Below are 11,352 nucleotides of genomic sequence, written 5' to 3'. Positions count from 1 at the left end.
CACAATCTCCTTTCCAAAGAGCCACTGTAAAGTTTGCTTTACAGTGAACTGTAAAGTTCGCTTCTAAGCCCAGAAGAGGCTTTATGCACCTTCCAAGAACAATGGTGCGGCTGGTCCAGGGCTACCCCAGCCTTGTCCCAATGCCCGAAAGGACCACCCAGCAAATACACAAGGGGGCCAGGAAACCCACCAGCCTGCAAACACTCCCCATTAGAGGATACTGAGATTTACCTAGGAAAGAGCAGCCATTTTTTCCTGACTGGTCCACCCAGATGAATAATAAACTGCCTCTTTTTAGTTTAGGGTTTTGTTTTCCTTTTCCCTTTTTAGAGATCTATCCAGACCCATTTTGACAGGGTTGAGGGCTTCAGTGGCCTTAAGTTTGTTGTTCAGGGGATAAGGAAAGTGCTCTTTGAAAAGGAAAGTGGTCCTCAAATGCACTGTGACTGTGACTTCCCCCCAAGAATCAAGATTGCCTGCAATAGCCTGGACCACCCCGTCAGTGCTAGGACTAAACACCAAGCTTATGGAATGGATAAATGAGAGATCGACAATAAATCGACAAAGAGCTGAATGATGAGTCAATAGATGGTTTAACGAACGAACCAGGAAATGAAATTCCATCCTTGAAGCAAAACTGAATTTTAGAGTTTCCAACACTCGTGCTTGCTCACTGAAGGTGGTGCTCCCCAGAAAATTCCCTAAAAAGATTTTTTTAAGATTTTATTTATTTATTTGACAGAGAGAGAGAAAGAGGGGGCACAAGCAGCGGGGAGCAGCAGGCAGAGGAAGAGGGAGAAGCAGACGCCCTGTCTAGCAGAGAGTCAGGACCCTGGCATCATGACCTTAGCCGAAGGCAGATGCTTAGCCAACTGAGCCACCCAGGCGCCCCACTATGATGAATTTTTAATTTAAGAAATTCAAGTTACATAAAAGTTTATTGAGAATGTGACAATCCTCTTGGAGAGGCTACAGCTGCGGAGAGAGAATTTCAGAACCAAGGTTCAGAGTCACTTATGCAGGGGAACGTTGAATGGCCCCCAACTCATGTGAGGGAATAAGCTTCAAATTCCTCAGGACAGAGCCTTTGGAGGCAATTTGACAGCTGGGGGGGCGGGGGAGCAGCTACAAAAGGTGATAGGTTTGGGGCTTCTCACGTAACCAAATGGGGGTACCACTCTGAACGCTGGCTGGAAATTTATGTGTGAGTGAAAGCACCGTGTCAGATCACCACAGCCTTGTTCCTACTGAGAAGAGAGCCACAGGGACATCTCTGGCATTCCAGCAACCGCGTTTTGACATTATCTCTTCCATATATGTAGATGCTGTTCTATAAAGAGGACCAGGACCAGGGAGAAAGAGCGTTTTGTGGTCAGGGGCCTATCTGAACAGTTTAAATGCCCTCCAAGGCTCCCTGGTTCTCTGAGATAAGCTGGCTGAAGCTTTTGACTTTGGGGTTTAGTCGGTGGGGGAGCCTGACATCACGATCTGGCTTCGTTTGAGAGGCGCGACAGATGTTGGTCATTTCCTCCGCTGCAGGAAATCCCAGCTTCCCGTAAGCTTCGGGGGGGTGATCTTTTAAGAACAAGTTAAAAGACAAGGAATGCTGTAGCCCACACTTAAAGTAGTTTGAAATGAAATTATTCCTTCCCCTTAGTAATGAGACAGGTCCACAATGCTTTAGCCCAACTCTAAAATCCAAGATACTCTGAACATTCTTCACGAGCAACTGGGCAGCACACTGACTTTTCTCAGTTCATTTGGTGGCAGAACCTGATCTGAACTTTCGTGAAGCCATTTGTGGTGTTCAGTGATCCCATTCAGTCGAAATAGTCATATATTTTTCTGCAGAGACATTGATGTGTTGATGACAGTTTCCTGCTCCCGTCCCTGCTGGTGATCTTACATAATACATGTGGACCATAACCTATCTAAAATTGCTGGAAGATCTTAAAAGCTACATTATTCCTGCCCCAGGTGTTTTGAATAAGGTGCTTCGGACCTGTACCCCCCTTCACCTGACTGGCTTCCATAGATAAGTCTTCATGGAATTCATCAGGCAGTCCATTAACCCCTTGCAGCACCAAGACTCCTTCACTCTGGCACCAGGCTCTCTCCCCTTTCCTTCTGCCTGACACCCTTTCCATCATCACTCCCCTCCTTGGTTAAAAATGAGCATTCTGAGCATCCCAGCCTCTGCCAGGGAGGTCCAGGCCCCACAGAAATGCTACTGATCACGCACCAACCGAGCCACCTTCTGTCACCTTCCATAAAATCCACCCACCCGAGTCCCTTTAGACCCTGACTAGACCAACAGTTGCCCACCTGAATCAGCAAAGACCATTTCTAAACTTTGGGTCCAGTGTGATCTGCCTTTAGTCTCCAGAGATAAACTCTCACCTTGTTATACCACTTGGCTTTAAAAAATGTGGCGGCACAAAAAAATGTACATAAAACAGCAATCATCATGTGCCATTTATAGTTATGAAAAATCAATAACAAATTACATGTCCCAAAAAAAGAATGGCAAAATAAATGTGGATACATTTTCTCTAAGAATATTATGCTGCTATTAAAAGTAATGTTTCTGAAGAAGTTTAACAGAATAGAAAAATGCTCATAATATAACATTAAACAAAAAGCCAGACACAAAATGGTACATATAGTGCTATTTTAATTTTATTGCATAAATACACTGGGAAAAGACCAGAAGAAATTGTGCCAAATCTTTACAGTTGCTATCTCTGGTAAATTGAATTATGTGATTTTTATTTTCTTTTTTATAATTTTCTTTATTTTCTGAGTTGTCTGCAGAAAGCTCTGTTATTTTTGAAAACAGAAAAAAAATTAAAATTTTAGTGAGTTTGCAACTAGAACACTATATGAGAAGCATGAAGTATGATTTCTTGTCTCCTTGGGTCACTCTTTCATCCTGTAATTTGGATTACTAATATCTCTTTGTCAAATAAGATTCTTTTCTGTAGATTTTTGAAGGAAGAAGATTTGTTCTGCTGTGTCTCAACTCCTGAGATAACTGTGTTCCTTTTGGGATTAGACAGTTTCAACCAGACCAGTGTCATTTTGGTTTTGTTTTTTTTGTTGTTGTTGTTGTTGTTGTTGTTTTGTTTTGTTTTGTTTGTTTTGTTTTTAAGATTTTATTTATTTATTTGACACAGAGAAATCACAGGCAGGCAGAGAGGCAGGCAGGGTGGGTTGGGGGGGGAGCAGGCTTCCCGCTGAGCAGAGAGCCAACCCGGGCCTGGATCCCAGGACCCCGAGATCATGGCCTGAGCCAAAGGCAGAGGATTAACTTAGACTACATTTCTTGATGGGAGTTTGCTCTGAGCCGCGCATTCCCTGAAGTGATTAAGCCCACGGCCTCGGTCTGACCAGACTCGGAGGAAAGTCAGACTTTCAGGGCTGGAGCGCCACCTCGTGGCCACATGCATCCTTCCCCTGAGTAGCATGGTGCCGAAGCCCTTCCCCACTTAGACAGTGGAGAGCATGTTCAGGTTACTAAGAACAGGATCGACCACTCTGTAGAACACCCAACCTCTAAAGCCCTTAACTTGTGGTGCCAGAGAAGTTTCCGCTGCATTGTGGAACAACTCGGTGTACCAAGAATAGTCAAGCACCAGGTATATGATTGAAAGATGCTTGGAAGGTCCTGTGCCCTCCAAAATAATGTCTACTCAGTCCACTGAGAATGAACACACACACACAGACACACACACTCACACTGCATGCTCACACTCATTCACTTTTCTCCACCTCTCCCTTACAGAACTCAAACCCCACACCTCAAGCCGTATATAAAGCCCAAATGCAAATTCCCTGGGAGAGAGGTTGGTCACGGAGAAGTAAATTTGTACCCAGGTGCAAGTGACTTGGCAGATCTTCTCAGAGCTCCATTTTTTTGCATGGGATTGGGAGTAACATATTCTCTCCATGAAACTATGTGTAGTTTTTAGTGAGATTCCCCAGATGGGTTTTGTGGCTAGATTGAAAGCTACAATGGCTCCCACTCCTCGAAACAAAACAAAAACCAAACCAAACCAAAACAAAAATCCCGTGGTTCCAGTACCCGAGGCAGTGAGAGGAATCTAGATAGCCCCGCGAGACTCGCTTGGACCAAGAGTTGCAGATAAAAACAAAAGTAAGGTCTATCCCTAACCCCAGGAAGCATTTTACCGCAGGGATCATCAAGCTTTCTCTTTAAGGGCGAGATATAAATATTTTAGGCTTTGTGGGCCGTATGGTCTCTAACTATACAGCCCTGTCACTGAATCATGAACAGAGCCACAGGCAATACACAAACAATAGTGTGTCTGTGTTCCAATAAATCATTATTTACATAAAGCAGGCTTGGGCTCAGTAAGGAAGAAGGGGGCCCCTACTCTGAAGAGATGTTAGTGCTGGATTGGACTTTAGAAATCATCCAAACAACAGTTTTGTTTCACAGCTGGGAGAACCACAGCCAAGAGAGTCAAAGAGCGGATTAGTTAATGCTTGTCAGCCTGAGAGAAGGCCTGGGCCCCTCTTCAGCTCTGACAGACTCAGTGTGAGGCACACACAGACACACACTTCCTTCTCAGAACCCTCGTTCTCTTTCCCCTTCCTTGGAGAAATGGCCAGAAGTGCTCAATACCATCAGTTTCTCTCGATTTTCTGTGAAAGGGCTGTCCTTGGGGCGCCTGGGTGGCTCAGTTGGTGAAGCGTCTGCCTTCAGCTCACATCATGATCTCAAGGTCCTGGAATCAAGTGCCTCCTCTTGCTCACTGGGCTCCTTGTTCACTGGGAAATCTGCTTCTCCCCCTCCCTCTGACTGCCACTCCCCCTGCTTGTGTACCTGCTCTCTCTCTTTCTCTCTCTCTCTCTCTGTCAAATAAATAAATAAAATCTTAGAAAGAGAGAGAGAAAGGAAGGAAGAAAGAAAGAGAAGGAAAGAAACAGAAAGAAAGAAAGAGGAAGAAAGAAAAAAAAAATCTGTCCTAGCCACATTCTAGGCCAGGCCATTCCCGCCTGATCAGCTACTGAGGGCTTACTAAGCACCAGACCCCATGCCAGGCCTCTCCCATGTGTTCCTCATTTCAGCCTTGCAACAGTCCCAGGAGAGAGAGATGTGATAATCTTTTTAAACATATGGATAAACTGAGGCTGGAGAGGCTACCTATCTTGCCAAGATTCCACAGATAGGTGGAGGATTTGCTATTTCAAGGATTTGCTTACTTCCCCCAAAGAGCCTCTGGTTCACTCATGTTGATTCTAGAATTTAACCGACCAGCCGTATCACTCCCTCCCACCCAGACACAGTCTTGCCCACGCTCAAGGACCACCTCCTGACCTCTTTCTTCTCCAGGAAGCTTCTCCTGCTGGTCTTTGGTCACGTCCAGCACAAATCGTGTGAGCAGCACAGCTGAGCACCTATGGCCTTCTGTTCAGTACTGCGCACTGTGACTTCAGGTGCATTAACATTTTTACCACACCCCTCCCCCCGTAAACTCCTCAAAAATACCACTGGGACGTAACAGGGGCCTGACATGTATGTACTGCCTGCCAAACACTTCTCCTGTCTTCACTGCTACCACACTGGTCCCAGCCACCACCCCCTTTGACTTGAGTTATTGCAAAGTTCTCCCTGTTTCCACTCTTGCCCTTCCATGGTCTCTTTTCAACACAAGTGGGAATGATTCTGTAAAAACTGAAGTCAGCTCATGTCTGCTTATACCTCCAATGGCTCTCTGTGTCTCTCAGAAAACAAAAAACAAACAAACAAACAAAAATATGGCTTATAGGGCGCCTGGGTGGCTCAGTGGGTTAAGCCGCTGCCTTCGGCTCAGGTCATGATCTCAGGGTCCTGGGATCAAGTCCCGCATCGGGCTCTCTGCTCAGCAGGGAGCCTGCTTCCTCCTCTCTCTCTCTCTGCCTGCTTCTCTGCCTACTTGTGATCTCTCTCTGTCAAATAAATAAATAAAATCTTTTAAAAAAATCATTTAAAAAATATGGCTTATAGGCCCAGCCCCTCTGTTAGCTCTGGCCTCAGGTCCCACTTTCCCCTGCATTTCCTCTGATCCAGTCATATTGGCTGTTCTCTTTGCCCAAAAGCCTCTTGCCCTGAATATTCACAAAGCCCGTTATTTACCTCCATGAAAAGGTGCTCTGACAGTCACCTTCTCCAGGAAGCCCACCAGTTGTCTCATTTAAATCTCACATCCTGGGGCGCCTGAGTGGCGCTCAGTGGTTAAAGCCTCTGCCTTCGGCTCAGGTCATGATCCCAGGGCCCTGGGACCGCGCCCCAGAGAGTCTGCTTCCTCCTCTCTCTCTCTCTCTCTCTCTCTCTGCCTGCCTCTCTGCCTACTTCTGATCTCTGTCAAATAAATAAATAAATAATCGTTAAAAATAAATAAATAAATCTCACATCCTCTCCTTCCTGCTATCTTTCCACATATACTGACCCTGCCCTGCGTTTTCCATAGCACTGTCACCTCCTGACACACACACTGTGTTTTACTTCTCTGGTATGTTTGCTATCTGTCATCTTCATGAACATGAGCTTCACGACGGCAGAGCATCGTCTGTTTTGAACTGTTTATTACGGATTCCTCAATAAGGGACTGGCAAACAGACAAACATGTTGGCTAGTTTGATCCTCAAAACAGCCTTGAAACACAGGAACGTCAGGTACTTGCCTGAAGGGACTCAGCCAGCAAGCAGCGGAAGTGGGTTCAAACCCTCCTCTATTACTCCCAACACAATGCCCTGCCTACAGGGTGGTATAGCCTCTCACAGATTCCCAGAATCCCAGACCAGAATCCAGTGCAGACATGACTTAACCCCAGCATGCTTTTTCTTTTACATGAAGAAACTAAGTCTATTTACTCGCCCAGTGCCTCACGGCTAGAGGGCAGCCAGCAGAGACAAGTGTCATGGCCCCCCACTGTCATTACAGGAAAAGTGACCTCAGGCTTAGCAGACAGGGACTATTAACCACATTTAGTCTTTTATAGCAAAATTTGCTTCCTTGATTAGATCTAGGCAAAATGTCTGCTCATTCCTTGGATTAAATTGTATTTTGTGTTTGTCAAGCAGTTAGAGCCTTTTGAGGCACTCGGAGTCAAGTCTGTTCTGACTTGGAGAACTGTTTTTATTTCAGGGTTGACGTTCTTGGGCCAAGTTCAAACCAGCTGTGGGACTGTGGTAAAGAATATCGCTCTGGAGCCCAAGTGCCTGGGTTTAAGTCCTGGTTCTACCTTCGTGATCTTGGGGAAGTTACTTGGTAAATCTGTCCCTTGGCTTCCTCATCTGTAAAATGCACACAATTAGCACAGTGCCAAGCACCTAGTAAGTGCTTAGTAAATGTTACTTATTCCTATAGTGTGGGGGCGGGGAGGTGAGAAGTGGGGATATCTGATGTTGGGTTTTACAGACTTTGTGGCCCCTAATGGGACTGGGTATCAGCAGAAGTGAAAGGCATCATCTTTTCACCGAGGCCCGATCTAGGAAATGTCGGACGAGCTGGCCTCTGAAACCTAGTAGAGGCGTGGGAAGAAAGGGGGTTGGGGGTGAAGAGATGTGCCACATTTATACACTTATCTAGTCATTTGTTGAGCTATGACTGGAGTCACCTATGTGGCAGGGGATGTGCTCCTGGCTCTAGCTCAGGTCTACTCTGCCTGCCCCAAGTTACGCCTCTAAAGAGTCTTAATAGTACACCATGGAAGAAAGGTTAAGTTGCTGCCATTGATACAGCAGTATTCCTTCCACACCCCAGAACCAGCCCGGACTCTGGGTAAAGAAAACAGCCCCAAAGGGTAAGGGGACGCTGACCAGTGGACTGACAGCGATGGAATTCCCAGGCGTCCTCGTTAAAAGTAGTCTTTCAGGCCCCAGCCCAGACTGATGGAATCGGGCTCCGCAGGCAGAGCTGGGAACCTGTCCCTGGGGAGGCAGGGTCCCTCGGGGGATTCTGATCACAGGACCCACCCAGGTCAAGAGGAGAATGCTTTCCCCTATTGTCCCAGAAGGTCAGGTGGATGAGCTAGAAGAAGTCATATTGTCCAGTTTTCCCATCAGACATGAGAAACTAAGGCTTGAGGTCATGAAGCTAACTACTTAAAGAAGGAGCGTCAGAATGTTGAGACTGGAAGCGTAACCCTTTGTGTTCCCAGTCCAAGACCCGTTCTCTGTGAGTTCTGGGAGAGTCTGCTATCCCTTTCAGCTCTTCACACAGAACTAAGCATAGAGTAGGCACTCAAATGTCCACTGAGGAGAAGACGCCAGGGAAAGAGGGAGGGGAAAGAGGAGGACAGCAGCTATGTGGCTAACTTTAACTACAACCTTCCAGGGTTGTAGTTGGCTGGCTGGCTCAGTCAGTAGAGTGTGTGACCCTTGATCTCAGAGTCGTGAGTTTGAGCCCCACGTAGGACACAGAGTTTACTTAAAAAGAGAGAGCATTGCAACCTTCCATTTACCTAAGGTGTAGCAATCACCGGCTTCCACATGGTGAGAAAGTTTTCAAAGAGGCTGCCATGCAGACACTAGTCATGGGATGCCAATGGACCAGAAATACCCCTCTACCTCTCCTTCCCTATCCAACTGTGGCACCTCCAACTTGCCACCTACCCAGGCACTTTCCCTTCTCCAGGCAGCTCTGTATCACCTGCTTCCCACCCAGGGGCTTGGCAGCCTCTGCCATGAGCTTTCCTTAAGGGACAAATTCTTTCTATAGATGACTAGATTTGCATAGAGACTAGAGGACAGGTGCTGCGTCCCCTCCACTCCCTCCTTTTCTTACCACTCTCCTTGGAAAGGGGGCTGTCCAGGATAAAAATATATTTAAGGTATCATACGAGGGGCCACCAGAATTAGCAAGCAGAGACTCCACTGCGTCAAAATGCTGAAGCCAGTGGCCTGCTCCCAGTAGAGGTGGAAGACCCTGGAACACTGAGGAGGTGGTGGGGAGTTGAACAGGAAAGAGAGAGGAGGAGCAGAGAAGAAAGGAATTCCAGGGATTTCTGGGAAGCTGAGAGGCAACCTGGTGGAATAGTCCACATTGGCCCCGCCTTCTGGCCTTTCAGAGTCTTTGTGGTGGATGGTCACATTTATGTATATGTATAAAATATGGTTTTCCGCTAATGGAGTCTATCTGCACATCATTCGGACATGGGGGGCATAACTGAGGAGATATAGATATATTACACACTGACAGTTTGTTTATATAATTTATAAAATATGTAAATTTGTATGTATAAAATATATACTTACAGCAAACATATCTTCTCTTTTTTTGTGTTTTGAATTCCAAATTTTCCAAAACACCTTCATTTCTCTCTCTCTCTTTTCCCTCTTTTCTCTTTTCTTTCTTACAAAACCCATGGAGCAGGCAGAGAAGACATCATTAACCTGAAATAGTAGATGCAGAAAGTAAAACAGAGAAGTGACTTGCACTCCTCGTTCCACAGTGAGTGGAGATCTGATTTAGAACACAGAGTTACTAAAATAAGCCCGCCTAAAGTTTATCATTAAAAGACAAGCTGTAAATGGTAGAATTCATTTAACAGACATTCCTTAAACGGTTCAATCTTGCTCTTAATGTTTTGAATTGTGCCACTTCTGCAAGAGGCTGACCCCATCTATTGCATTTTTAAAATCCAATTTTCATAATTTTTTCTAATTTATACATATATATCATTTTCAAAAGTGCTGTCAGGAGGGAAAACGTAGATCTTATAATGACAAAGCCATTCTCTGAGCCCCAGTGCTGATAACTGCTCTCCATAAGTAACTATTTTCATCTCTTAGCTATTTCATTATTTCTAAATAACATACTAACTCTGCTAACTCTTGGTTTTTTCCAGTTTATGGTGTCATCTCCTAAATTCCTGCTATGAAAGCTAAGCTCTCATTTTAGTGTTCTCTCTCAATTCTCTCGCATACACACAGTCCATTGCTATCACCGCCACACGTATACACAATTTCCTTCAGTTCATCCTCCTAACGCTGTATCTGTGGGTTAGATCAGGAATCAGGGCTCTCACATAGCTGAGGCTGAGCCAAATGACATTCTATGGTTTCATTTATTTTTTCTACAAACTCTTGTATTCTCAGGAGTTAATGCTGTGGGTTTATTTGCTTGTTTATTTCTTTTTCTATGTATCCATTACTAACTCACCCCCAAATTCTCGACCAGAAGTGTGAATATACTCATTGCACTTTTGTTCTTCCCTTTCCACTGTCAGAGTAACCTTAATATGTGGGGTGTCCTTTCTGCCACCCCTCCTATGCCATCTACATGCAAATGCGAAGCCAAGAATCTAATGACTGGCTCCATTACTCAGTCCCTCTCAGGTATCCTAGGTCTGGAGATTTGGACAAGTGACACATAGCACTGATTTCACAATCAAAGACACTCTACCAGGCACTGAAAGTACATCTATTTCTTAAATGCCAGAGGGATGCTGTGGAGTGAGATCTATATTTTTGCCCAGACTGAAGGCCTACCCTCTTCTAAGGAGGGTAGAGCAGCCAAGGAGGATGAAAGGAAAGGGCTCAGAGGTCATTGCCACCAGACATGCTTCTTTCTCTCGGTCTCTTGGCTGAGATGGTCCCAGAATTTGGTTCCCAGAGAAGCCCCCTAGGCACCTTTTAAGGTGGCATCTGCTTCATAATTCAGGTCTCCTTTTACCACCAGGGCACCAAAGCTCCAGAGCACCCGTGCGTTTGGTGGAATCACAAACCTGGTCAGTCGTCTCCCAGCCAACATTTTGCTCCAAAAGAGCCCTGGTCATAGAGCCATCCTGAGTTCCTGCAGGATCAGGGAGAGGAGAAACACAGGAAGGATCAGAAAGAAAGTTCACTAAAGGAGGTTGAGCTCCACTTTTCAGAGTCGAGCTGCCCTAGTAGCTACATCAGAAGGTGTCCCCCTACCTTACTACATTGGTTTTCAAACTAGTTTGAGTCATTTGTTGAACTATGACCAGAGTCACCTATGGGGCAGGGGAGGTGCTCCTGGCACCTTTGCAGAAGTCATGGGGAGGAAGGATGGGAGAGGCTCAAGGCAAAAGGTCGCCAAATGAGTAGGATGCCAGAGCCTGCCCCAGATTCAACTGAGCAACCCTTCTCTTAGCAGGTTAAAGATTTTATTTTGAGATTATTCAGACAGTTTTATTTTCCAAAGAGGCTCCTAGCCTGACCTCTTTTCTAAGATAAATATACTCATGGAATACAGTCAGATATATCACAAGAAAGACACGCGATGCCTCTGCTGCCCTAGAGCACACACAGTCCTGTGCTCTAGCTGGTTGGAGAATTCTCAGGACCATTCCAAGCCAGCAGGCAAAAGAGACAAAGATT

The 11,352-nt window shown here is 45.6% G+C and overlaps 1 protein-coding gene across 1 annotated transcript; it reads right to left on the bottom strand.

The window, feature by feature from the left end:
• Nucleotides 1-1,393: 1,393 nt before the first annotated feature.
• LOC309860190 (nmrA-like family domain-containing protein 1) lies at nt 1,394-10,762 on the bottom strand (the record flags this gene model as incomplete). Its single annotated transcript, XM_082721852.1, is given in 6 exon segments — nt 1,394-1,575; nt 6,051-6,114; nt 8,490-8,521; nt 8,524-8,550; nt 8,553-8,618; nt 10,642-10,762. Coding segments are annotated over 6 exon segments (492 nt in total).
• Nucleotides 10,763-11,352: the final 590 nt, after the last annotated feature.

The sequence above is a fragment of the Mustela nivalis genome (genome assembly GCF_964662115.1).
Source record: "Mustela nivalis genome assembly, chromosome: 1".
In the NCBI taxonomy this organism is placed as follows: domain Eukaryota; kingdom Metazoa; phylum Chordata; class Mammalia; order Carnivora; family Mustelidae; genus Mustela; species Mustela nivalis.
Note: the sequence above shows the minus strand (reverse complement) of the source record. Positions and strands in the feature narration are given on the sequence as shown.